Genomic DNA, 10,886 nt, shown 5'->3' on the forward strand with positions numbered 1-10,886 from the left:
GGGCAGGAGGGGAAGAGCAACATCTGCAAAATATAGGAGGTTAATTACCTGCATAAGCATGGCCTGTAATATTCCAAAGGTCCGAGTCCCAAGACATCAAATCCAAATCAAAATGAAAGTTATAAAGATCATTTTCCTGAAATGACAGTTCAGAAAAAGAGACAAGACAAAAAGAAAGATGCATTGACACCATCAGCCATTATGTTCACATTCCTACAGCTCCAGAAAACAAAACAAACAGCATAACTATCAATCACTTCAGGTGCCTTAAGGTATGCAGAGAATAAAGTCCTTAAAGGAGAAATTCTCAACTGAAACACACAAAACAAGGCTTCTTTTAAACTTACACCAGTAGGAAGGGGCAGGTCAGTTTAAGATCACTAATTAATCACTAATTATCGTACTCTTCTTTGTAATTTGTATAGCAAAAGTTCTAAGTTCATTGAACCATCTCACAAACAACACAAGTCTTAGGAACCTGGTGCCATCCTCTCCTTCATCTGTCTTGAAAAATTTATTTCATAATGCTTTTCCATCATTACATCTCAAAGCACTTTACAAACCAAAGCAGCACCAGAGGCAGTTTACCAGCAGGAAAACACACACAAGACTGATCTGCCCAAGACCTGATTAATGGTATGTGTTAGGTCTCCCTATAATTGAATACACCAATGTCAACATCTAAAGACAAGGACACCAGTTTCCTTTTCCAACAAAAATCAGAACAAACAGGCTAAAATCACTCCATACATATTATTTATCATATGCCCTTTAAAACAACAATTGGAATTTTTCTCCATTTATTATGCTTGTACATTTGTAAGTCTCAGTTTCCTATGCAAATGTGGCCCTTTATAAGCACTTGCATGAAAAATACAGACATGACCTACCCAGCTTATACAAATATACAACAAAGATTTTCCTGAAAACCATGCTGCAATTATACCTTCCCTTGTACTCTCAACTTGCTCTGTGAAGGGAGGCTCAAAAAGCCTGCAAACTGCATAGATAATGGTATTTGCAAGTTAGAATGAAAAGAAAGCTCATCAGAGCACATTAAAAGGAAGAATGCCCAAAAAACCGCAATGTGAGCTGGGCATTAAGAGCCCTCACCCAGGCAAGTAATGCTGACCTGCTGATGGGGAATACCTTTCCCTGTGCAATCAGTCTGTTCCCACATTTTCTCCAGTGACTGGTTCTACACGTGTAGGAATGCTCTTAGAATCTGGGGTTTACACGAGATGATAACCCAGGCTTGTGCTGGAGGTGGACTGGGACACAGTGAGCAGAGACATGGAGACATGGCAGGGGAAGAACACGGAGAGGAGAATCCAGCAGGTGAATGCCCCGGGAGAGAAAAAGCAGTATGGACAAGTGGGCAGTGAAAACGACAGGGATTAATGCAGAAGGTTGCAAGCAAAGGGGTTTTTTTGAGAAAATCCTATATTTAAGATAAAAACAAGAAGTAGTCTAATAGGCAAAGGGATAAAGAATAACCCGGGTGGGTGTAGGTGTAACATACCCACCGTTCTCCCAGGTAGCCCCGAGCCAGCGCCCCCCCCCCCCCCCAGCACTGCCCGGCAGGGTTCACCTTCACCGGGGCAGTGACACCGCCACTCCTCCTCGCCGGCACCTCGCACCCTTACCCTAACCCCCTGCCTGGCACCCTCCGCTCCGCTCCGCAGCCGTGCCCGCAGCGCTTCAGCCATCGCTATCTCCAGCGCTGACGCGGGGCGCAGGCCGGGCGGCCACGCTCCCCTGCCAGGCTGCTCCGAGGCCCTCCGAGCCGGGTACCGGGGCTCTCACCGCCGGCAGAGCGCGGACTCGGCCCCCGCCATCCCCGGTACTCACGTCGGGCTCGTCCTTCGGGGCCGCGGCGCCCAGCAGCTCGCTCAGCTCCTCGCCCAGCACAGCCTCTGCGGAGAGAAAAGGGCTCAGCGCCGGCCCGGCCCCGCCGGGGAGCTCCGCGCCGGCCCGGCCCGGCGCCGGCCCCGCGAAGCCACGCTCACCCCAATCCAGGCCGCCCCCCGGGGCGGGCAGCAGCCCCGCCGGCTCCCACTCGGCCTCGGCCGCCGCCATCGCTTCCCGTTCCTCCCGAAACACACGTCTGCTTCCGGCAGGGCCGGGCCGGGCCCGCCCGCCACGGCGGCCGCCGGCGGACACTCGGCGGGCTGGCGGAGGCAGCACGGGGTCGCACGGGGCCGCTCTGCGTGCTCCGAGCTCCGCAGAGAATCACAGCCTCAGCTCGGTTGGGAAAGACCTCTGAGATCAGCGAAACCAGTCCATGACCCGACACCCCCTTGTCACCCAGACCATGGCACTGGGGGCCCCGTCCAGTCCTTAAACACTTCCGGGGGCGGTGACTCCACCACCTCCCAGGGCAGCCCATTCCAGCGTCCAGCCACCCTTTCTGTGTAGAAATTCCTATGAATGTCCAACCTGAACCTCCCCTGGCGCAGCTTAAGGCTGTGTCTTCTTGTCCTCTCAAAAATAACGTGGGAGAAGAGGCCAAACCCCACCTGGTTACAATCTCCTTTCAGGCAGTGATAAGCTTACCCCTGAGCCTCCTTTTCTCCAGGCCAAACAACCCCAGCTCCTTCAGCCACTCCTCATCAGACTTGTGCTCCAAACCCTTCATCAGCCTCATAACCTTCTCTGGACATGCTCCAGCACTTCAACATCCTTCCTAAACTGAGGGGCCCTGAACCAGGCACAGCACCCCAGAAGTGGCCTCACCAGTGCCAAGTCCAGGGGAAGAATCACTTCCCTAGCTGTGTTGGCCACATTATTTAATGACAACTTCTCCCCATGCCAGGCACACAGGAGGCATTAGTTAGACAAAGGTATTTATTCAGACCCCACTGACACAAGCTCATTGGTAGAAGCGTGAGTGGAGCAGTTATTGGGGAATGTCCAAATTCCTGGTGAGAGAATGTCCAAGGTCTGGGTGGCAGGCTGCCCTCAGCACATGGCTCTTGGCCCCTGGTGGGTCTCCAGCTGCCTGCACTGGAGGCAGCTCCCCTTCTCAGGAAAATGCGGCACACACAGCATGGTGGCAGCGTCCAGGGGCAGCTCTGGTCCAGGCTACAACCACATACAACCACAGGCATGGAGTCCCTCTGTGCTCCCACAGCAGCTCCTGCTGGTCCTGCAGCCCTGGGGGACACAGTAGGTTTCAGTCTCAGGCGGGCTGGAAGCACAGGAGACATGAAGCTGGTGTTACCCACTCCAGTCCCAAGGGGTGTCCCCACCCAATAGCACCCCAGCCAGGAAGATGGCCACCCAGGTGAGTTTTGAACAGGGTGCTAAAAGGGTCTTGCCTGGCCCCACCTCACAGATTGGCATCATACGCTGAGTTGGTGAAGGTGCCCGGCGCTCCCAGGTCACTGGAAGGCAAACACAAGGATGTCACCTTGGGGAATGCAGGAGTGTGTGAAGGCCAGGAGTTAGCACAGCCCTGTCAGTCCCAGAGATGCTCCCGTAAAAAAACAGCCTCACACAGGCAGATCTGGTTGTCAGGAGGGTGAACATAGGGCTGTGACAGTCACAGGGCAGAGCCACCCTCCTGCAGAGCATAGCTCTCACCTGGTGGGTTTCAGGAGCTTCCTCTTCTCCTCTGATAACAGTGTTGAAATGTCCATGGGCATAAAGCACATAGAAAAGAAATAACCAGATCTGTTTAGTGAAGGTCACAAGAAGCTGCAGCAGCAGCATCTGAAATTGAGCAGAGTTGAACAGGCATGAGGTGGGGCTGCCTTAACAAGCATTTGCTGCCTTCTTCAGACTGATGATGTTTATCTGGCTCTGCCCTCCAAACCTGGCTGCTGACATTTTTAGCTGGACCAACTGCCAAGGACCCAAGCAACTCAGCAAATAAAACACGTGAATGGAGGCAGTCACACTGTTAAACACTTCTGATCACCCCAGCCTCCCCTGGGACTGTCACCACCTTGCCTGAGAGCCCCTGGCCAAAGCTAGGGTGGGCTGCAGGAAGCGTTTCTGTACCTCTGTCACTGAGCCTCTTGGCAAGGAGGGCAATGAGTCCCCCAGAGAGCACAAGACCAGCTACTGCCAGGGCTGAGCCACTGCTGTAAGCCAGGACTTGCTTTAGGAAGGCACCATCCTCTGAAACAAAGCCACAGAGCCACGTGTTAGAAAGTTGTCGGCACTTCGCAGCCCCTGGGGAGTCTCTCTCCACCACAATCAAGATGTCCTTGGAGGAAAGCTGGAACCTCCACATGCTAGAGGAGCTGGGGTACCTGCACAGACAGGGGGATCCCTGGTCCAGTTCCCCGTGGCCTCACAGTGGAGCATCTCTGCTCCCATCCGAACAAACCCCTCCTCACAGGAAAAGATGCACGTGGAGTTGTAGGTGAAGTTCCCATGCACATGAGAGCAGGTCAGCTGGCCTCTGCTGGGGGGGGACAGCACTGGGCAGCTGATGGCTGCAGATAAAGCATAGCAGGAGCATCAGGAGGACAGGACTGATGGCAATGAGATGGGGTTATGTGGACTGGCAAGCCAGGGGATAAACTGACATAGGCCAGGGTGCTGGGGAGAGTACTCTGCTACAACAGATATATGTGAGATCACAGGATTTACCTTTGCAATGTGTGGGGTCCCCAGTCCAGGTCCCCAGGGCTGTGCACTCACGGCTCTCCGGCCCCTTCAGCACAAACCCCTTCTGGCAGGAGAAGGTACACGTGGAGCCAAAGGTGAAGTCCCCATGGATATGGAAGCAGGCAGCCTGGCCCATCTTGGGGGTGGTCAGTGCTGAGCATTTGATGGCTGCAAGGGTAAAGAGGCACAGCTCAGAAAGGAGCCTGGGAGACTACACTGCTGGGACCAAGGGGCTGGGGACACATCATAGTGTCACCCCACGGCCAGTGACACCCTGAGCTGTGGCAGCAGCTCTACCTTCACAGAGTGGGGCATCTCCTGTCCAGGTCCCCGTGGCTGTGCACTTGCGACTGTCTGACCCCATCAGCACAAACCCTGTCTGGCAGGAGAAGGCACACGTGGAGCCAAAGGTGAAGTCCCCATGGAGGTGGGAGCAGTTCAACTCTCCCTTTTCTGGAGCTCTGAGCACCGGGCAGGTGACAGCTGCAAGGACAGAGAAACATTTTCAAGCTGAAATGTGGGTACTACAAGGCTAGACTGTTGAAAGAACAGGACCAAGAGGGTCCTCTAGATCCCTTGCTCAACACAAGGCCTGTGACACCTTGAGCAGCAGCAATACCTTCACAGTGTGGTGTGTTCCCAGTCCAGGTCCCCAAGGCTGTGCACTCTCGGCTCTGCACCCCCACCAAGGCAAATCCTGTCTGGCAGGAGAAGGCACACATGGATCCATAGGAGAAGTTGCCATGGAGGTGGGAGCAGTGCATCTCTCCCTGGTCTGGAGCACTGAGCACTGGGCAGGCAAAGGCTGCAGAGTGAAGAGGTACACATCAAGCAGCAGCTTGGGAACTGGGAGACTAAAATTCTGGGACCAAGGGGCTGGGGAACACCACAGTGTCACCCCAAGGCTAGTGACAGCTGGCACTCCAGCCGCAGCTCTACCTTCACATCTTGTTGCATCCCCTGTCCAGATCCCCATGGCTGTGCACTCACGGCTCTCCGGCCCCTTCAGCACAAACCCCTTCTGGCAGGAGAAGGCACATGAGGAGCCAAAGGTGAAGTTCCCATGGAGGTGGGAGCAGTTCAGCTCTCCATTTTCTGGAGCTCTGAGCACCGGGCAGGTGATGGCTGCAATGGAGAGCAGAGCTCAGAGATGGGATAGATGAGGTTAAATCTAATAATTCAGGCTGAATCCAAATCAAATCTTACCCACACTCACCTCTTTGAAACTGTAGTTGGTGCAATGATTTTTCTGCCCTACAAGTGATTTCCTCAGGGGGACACAGTTGCTGCTCTGCCAGAGCCCTGTTTATCCCTTTCACTACCCTGGGCCAAAGCCTCTGGGAGGAAGGACCACAGCTTCTGCAGTCCCATTCATCTCCCTCCCTTTACTGGAGCAGAGACCAGCCTCTGTCCTTCTCACAGTGACAGGAGGATGGCTTTGGGACTGTAAAGCACTGCCATGGCTAAAGAGGTTGTATACCAGCCTCCCCTGCCTGTTCCCAGGGTGTGTTTTGCTGCATGCCAGGGTGATACCCAAAGTTTTCTGGGGTGAGTGGCTCTGCTGCCTGTGGGAGCCCCAAAGGTCGGTGCCAGCAGGGCATATACCACCACCCAGCCCAGCTGAGACAGACTGCGTTCACTGCATCTTCTGCTTTCAAACTGACACCAAGCACTTTCCTGGGGAGACTTTTCCTTTTGTAGCTATTTTACAGGCAATTCTGGTTTCCCAGTCCCCAGAGGTGCCTGTTGGTGAACATGCTGTGCAGGTGGGAGCAGCTGACCCAGCCCCTTTGGGGGCCAGCCAGCAATGGGCACACAATGGCTGCTGGCGAGCATGGGGCAGAGTTTGAGGCAGGACAGACAGTCCTTGCTGCACCACCAGCCTTGCTCTGCTCGTTTCTGGAGTAAGCCCAGCTGGCAATGCTTGCTAACATCATTTTGTTACCAGCACAGGCAACCAACTGACTCATCTGATTGTTTGCAATAAAACAAAAAATCAATCATATTACAGCCAGCAGGAAAAAAACAAGCTGGGAAAGCAAGCCCGTAGGAGCCTAAAAGGCCTGGAGCACACAGGCTCAGCCCAGCTTGTTGGTGGGGATTTTTGCAAAATTGGGAGCCATCTCCTGCCCTTGACCCTGCTGGGGATACTGGTTACAGAACAGTCACATCACATCTCCATGTCTGTTCCCCTTAGCTGCGGACAGTTTTGCTTTTTCTCAGCTACCTAAGGTCCTGGGTTGGACCACAGGCCCAACCAGCACAGACAGCAGCAGCAGAACTAACTTCAAGGCAGGTTTCTTTTAAAAAGAATATATATACAAAGATGTTTCCCAGTCCCATTCCTTCCCAGTCCCAGTTGTGTCCCACGTCTGCTTGACTCACCCCATCCTTGTGCAAGGCTGTAGGTGTACCACACAGCAGCACAAGAAAGGTGGAGCAAGACTCTTGCACCCCCAAAAAAGCCTGGCAGTTCTCTGGGATGCCTGGTGCCTGGCTGCAAACCCTCAAGCCACTGACAGGAAGACTTTCTCTGCCCCTGCAGAATAACATATCACAGCTTTCTCTCCTTTGTGGTTTCCTGCCACACTCTGTCCCACCCAGCTTAAATCTAACCTCATTTCATGAGTCCTTATCCCTGTTCAAGGTGGCCTACCCCTGCCAGGATATACCCTTCCCCTGGCTGTGGGACAGCAGCCCTTCTTTTCTCTTTCCCAAGATGCCAAATGCCTTCCCAAGGCAGATCAGGGGAGAGGGACACTGCCACAGAGTTGACAGAGGAGCCAGGACACCATCCTGACCCCACATTTGGTGCACACAGGGTGCTGATATCTGAGTGGGATTCAGGGCAGCAAACATGGGCACTGGGACAGCCAGGCAGAACAGGGCCTCAGCTCACAGCTGCTCTGCCCATTGCAGCCTCCTCAGGGAATCCCACCCCATGATGCAGCACCAGGAGATGCTTCCACAATCGGTAAGGGCGCAGCAACAGTTGTCTGAAGAGCATTGGGCACATGGGGCTGGCTCCCCCAAAGCATCAATGCTGCATCCCTGAGACCCCCAACCCCTGCCAGGCCCTACCTGTGCAGGTGGGGATGTTTGCTGACCACTCCTGGGAAGGCAGGCACCGCAGCATGCCCACCCCTCGCCGCTCAAATCCCTCGTGGCACCCAAACTCACAGGTGGAGTTGTAGCTGAAGTCTCCGTAGGGATGGCTGCAGTTCATGGGCACTCCCTTGGGCTCCAGCTTGGCACACTGCACAACTGGGAGAGACACGGTGCCACAGCCCATCAGGAGCACCAGAACCCTGCTTTGTCACCAGGGTTTGGACTCTCCAGCAGGGAAGGAGGGGTGGGGATGGATGTCTCACCATCCGTGCACTCAGGGCCGTGGAAGCCGGGGTAGCACTCGCAGCGATAGCTCCCAATGGTCTCCACGCACTCGCCACGCTGGCTGCACAGGAAGGGCTGGCAGGAGGCTGCACACACAGGGGATGGTCATCACGAGCTGCTGACCACCCTGCCAAGGTTCCCAGCCCACCCAATCCAGCTCCAGTCCGCAGTCCCCCTGCTCACCCTGGTAGCACAGCGCCTTCTTCTTCCGGTTGCAGGGCTCGTCATTCCACTTGCCGGCCTGCTGTGGCCGCTGGATGTAGATCTCCACGCAGTCCTGGTTGGAGCGGCGGTTGTTGGGCTCCCCTAGTGCCCAGTTCTCTGCCTCCTTGGACAGCGCCTTCCCGGTGCCCACCCAGGTCCAGATGCCACCCAGCTTGCGTAAGCCAATCCAGTAGTAGCGCCCGTGGAAGGGCAGGCTCTTGTTGAGGTACTCGATCTCCTGCTGGTTCTGGATTGCCACCAGGTCGGTAAAGAAGGTCTGGCAGAAATTCCTGGCCTGCTCCCACGTGTAGTCCCCTTGGTCACTGTAGTGGTAGGTCCAGGCACCCACCTCCATCCACAGCACCATGCCTGGGAAAGAGGATGAGGTCTGGGATTGGTGCAGAAAGGATGGGAGCTGGGTCAGGGGTGGGATCCCTTGGGACATGAGGGTGGGCTAAGCCTGACATCATGGCCAAGAGATGCCAGGGACAGGCTGGGTGAAAGGATTGGATGAAGGGGTGACTGTGGATGAGAATGGGACTCCATGGGTACATAAAGACGTGGCAGAAGGAGATGAGGACAGAGGGGGATGGCACAGGGATGAGGAAATTGGAGGTGACAGGGTGAAGGCTGAAATGGGGCAGCACGGGATGAGGCAGGCAGAGCACAGGAGGCAGAGGAGCCCCAAGCAGTGATGCCAGCCCTCCTCCAACATAAGGATTGAAAGCTCAGCCCCATGGCCCTGTTCCCCTGCCCACAAAAGCTTCCCAAAGAGGAAAGTCCCACTTCAAGATGGTTCCATAAAGACAGTTCCTTCCTTGAGTGCAGATGTGTATACTTCAGTTTTCTTGCTTTACCCTGCTACATGAGACCCAGATTGGAGCAAGGCAGAGGAGCAAATATGCCCTCACCCTCAAAAGCATTTGGACCCCAACCTGCTCATCTGAGACAGAGATGGTCTAGAGTCTTGTAAAACTCAGTGTTGCAAAACAAGATCTTTCAAAAACAAGCTCATATTATGGTCATACCCAGCAGGCAGGGCAAAGCCAGAAAGTAACTGGAACCCACACCCAGAAATGAAGGGCACTTTGCTGAAACCCTGCTCTTATTTACAGCATTTCACACCGCAACTTTATGCAATCAAAGGGTTTTAGCCACAGAAAGAAGCTTCCTCCATTCTCCCCAGGAGCAGCTATCTCCACAACTGCAGAAAGTGATATGGGGATATCATATCTCCATATGTGCAGAAAGGGAGATGAGGATCAAAGTTTGCTCCAAACAACCAGCCTAGCTTATGCTGTATCTCAGGAAAGCATTTTATCACGCTGCAGTTGTGCAAAGATCCAGGCATTGCAGATGAGATGCAAATACACATCTTCTAAAGTCTAATTAGGGCTGTACTTTGGTCCATTGTTATACATTTTTGTAGGTAATTTCCCATAATTTGTCTGGTTTTTCTTGTGAAAGAGCAAACTATCCTCTTTGTTCAACAGAACTGAAGCTGGGGAAAATGTGGTTCCCTCTTTACCTTTTGGGAATTTGGGCCTGCAGGACAGGAACTCAAGGCAACTTCTGGAAGCCTGCCCCATCCTCAGCTCCCACCAACCTCCTCCTGGCCCCTGCTACTCCCCAGCATGGCTCAAGGCAGCTGCCTGCTACCCTCACACAGCCCATCCCCAAACTGAGAAGGACCAAAGTTTGACATCTGCTCCAGGTCTGTCCTCCACATGCTCTCCTACCTCTTTCCTCCAGCTCCACCAGTTACACCCTCTCTATGGCACAGCTTATCTCTCCGGTGTTATGCTACTTCTCCCTGCCCCATCTGGTACCCAAATGAGTGCTGTTTTCCTGTGGTTTGACCTCTTGCTCCCGTGGCAGCCCTGATACCTCTTCCTAGGGTGGTGCTCAGCACCCTCCGCAGTTGAGGTGCCTTTGCCTTTTTGTTTTCTCTCAGAGCCAAATCTCAGCCTCCTCCTGACACTGCACTTGCCTCATTTCTGTTCCTTAGCTCAGTCACTAAGGTTCTTAGGAAAATAATTCAGCTCACAGAGGATTTCCAGGGACAGAGCAGGCACCAGTAGGTTTTGCTCTGTGCAATGCCAGCATGTGAAGGAAATACCCTACAGGCAGCAAAACCAAGTTAGTTTCTGTACACCTGATGTCAATTAGCAGCTCTAATTCTGTGTGGTGCTGCCCCAGCTGTGCTATGAACCCTTACACCCATGGGTCCTGTGACTCCATCCATGCCCAACTCCCCAGCATGAGCATGGGTGTAGGCGGTGGGTAGAGCTGCCCTGCCTTTCCCCAGTTCACAGTACAGTTCACAGTACCAGCTGCCATGCTGCATTTGGGGAACCAAACATCCTGCGGGGACCTCAGCCATGGCCTGGCCCTTCCTGGGGGAGCACAGTCTGCCTGGAGGCTGGCACAGGCAGGGCAAGCCCCCTCCCAGCCCAGAGGGATCCAGCCCTGGGGATGGGCTGATGAGCCCCCAAAATAGCAATGCTACATTTCTCCAGTTTCTCAGACCTGCAGACTCCTTGGCAGCAGGGTCACACTTGGACTTACTGAGTGGGTGGTGGGTGGCTTACCCCATGTGATGGCAGCGATGCCCAGGGAGGTGCCAGGAGAGCCCAGAGTCCGTGTCCTCCTGGCAGATCGCAGTCCCA

General features: G+C 54.1%; 2 protein-coding genes across 4 annotated transcripts in view; both read right to left on the reverse strand.

Annotated features, from left to right (window-relative positions):
* Positions 1 to 2,257, reverse strand: part of ATF6 (activating transcription factor 6) — a 76,623-nt gene extending 74,366 nt beyond the window's left edge. The window contains exons 1-3 of one of the 2 annotated variants that reach the window (XM_066556210.1): positions 2,010 to 2,257; positions 1,852 to 1,916; positions 49 to 136 (exon numbers count right to left, since the gene is read on the reverse strand). In XM_066556210.1, coding sequence (XP_066412307.1) covers positions 49 to 136; positions 1,852 to 1,916; positions 2,010 to 2,079 — 223 coding nt within the window. In that variant the 5' untranslated portion in view covers positions 2,080 to 2,257. The remainder of the gene's footprint in view (positions 1 to 48; positions 137 to 1,851; positions 1,917 to 2,009) is intronic. The other variant, XM_066556209.1, reaches the window with a different exon arrangement.
* A 576-nt stretch (positions 2,258 to 2,833) lies between these two features.
* Positions 2,834 to 10,886, reverse strand: LOC136560309 (P-selectin-like). 2 transcript variants are annotated; one of them, XM_066556057.1, is made up of 13 exons: positions 10,809 to 10,886; positions 8,197 to 8,586; positions 7,992 to 8,099; positions 7,702 to 7,884; positions 5,560 to 5,745; positions 5,240 to 5,425; positions 4,918 to 5,103; positions 4,603 to 4,788; positions 4,260 to 4,445; positions 4,006 to 4,125; positions 3,586 to 3,616; positions 3,331 to 3,386; positions 2,834 to 3,156 (listed from the first exon to the last, which is right to left on the reverse strand). In XM_066556057.1, exons 2-12 carry the CDS (start codon positions 8,582 to 8,584, stop codon positions 3,332 to 3,334), a joined length of 1,815 nt encoding a protein of 604 aa, XP_066412154.1. In that variant the 5' UTR covers positions 8,585 to 8,586; positions 10,809 to 10,886; the 3' UTR covers positions 2,834 to 3,156; position 3,331. The 2 variants fall into 2 exon arrangements, with proteins under 2 accessions (XP_066412154.1, XP_066412156.1); XM_066556059.1 differs by having other exon boundaries at positions 2,834 to 3,190.

This window comes from Molothrus aeneus, chromosome 9 (assembly GCF_037042795.1).
Source record: "Molothrus aeneus isolate 106 chromosome 9, BPBGC_Maene_1.0, whole genome shotgun sequence".
In the NCBI taxonomy this organism is placed as follows: domain Eukaryota; kingdom Metazoa; phylum Chordata; class Aves; order Passeriformes; family Icteridae; genus Molothrus; species Molothrus aeneus.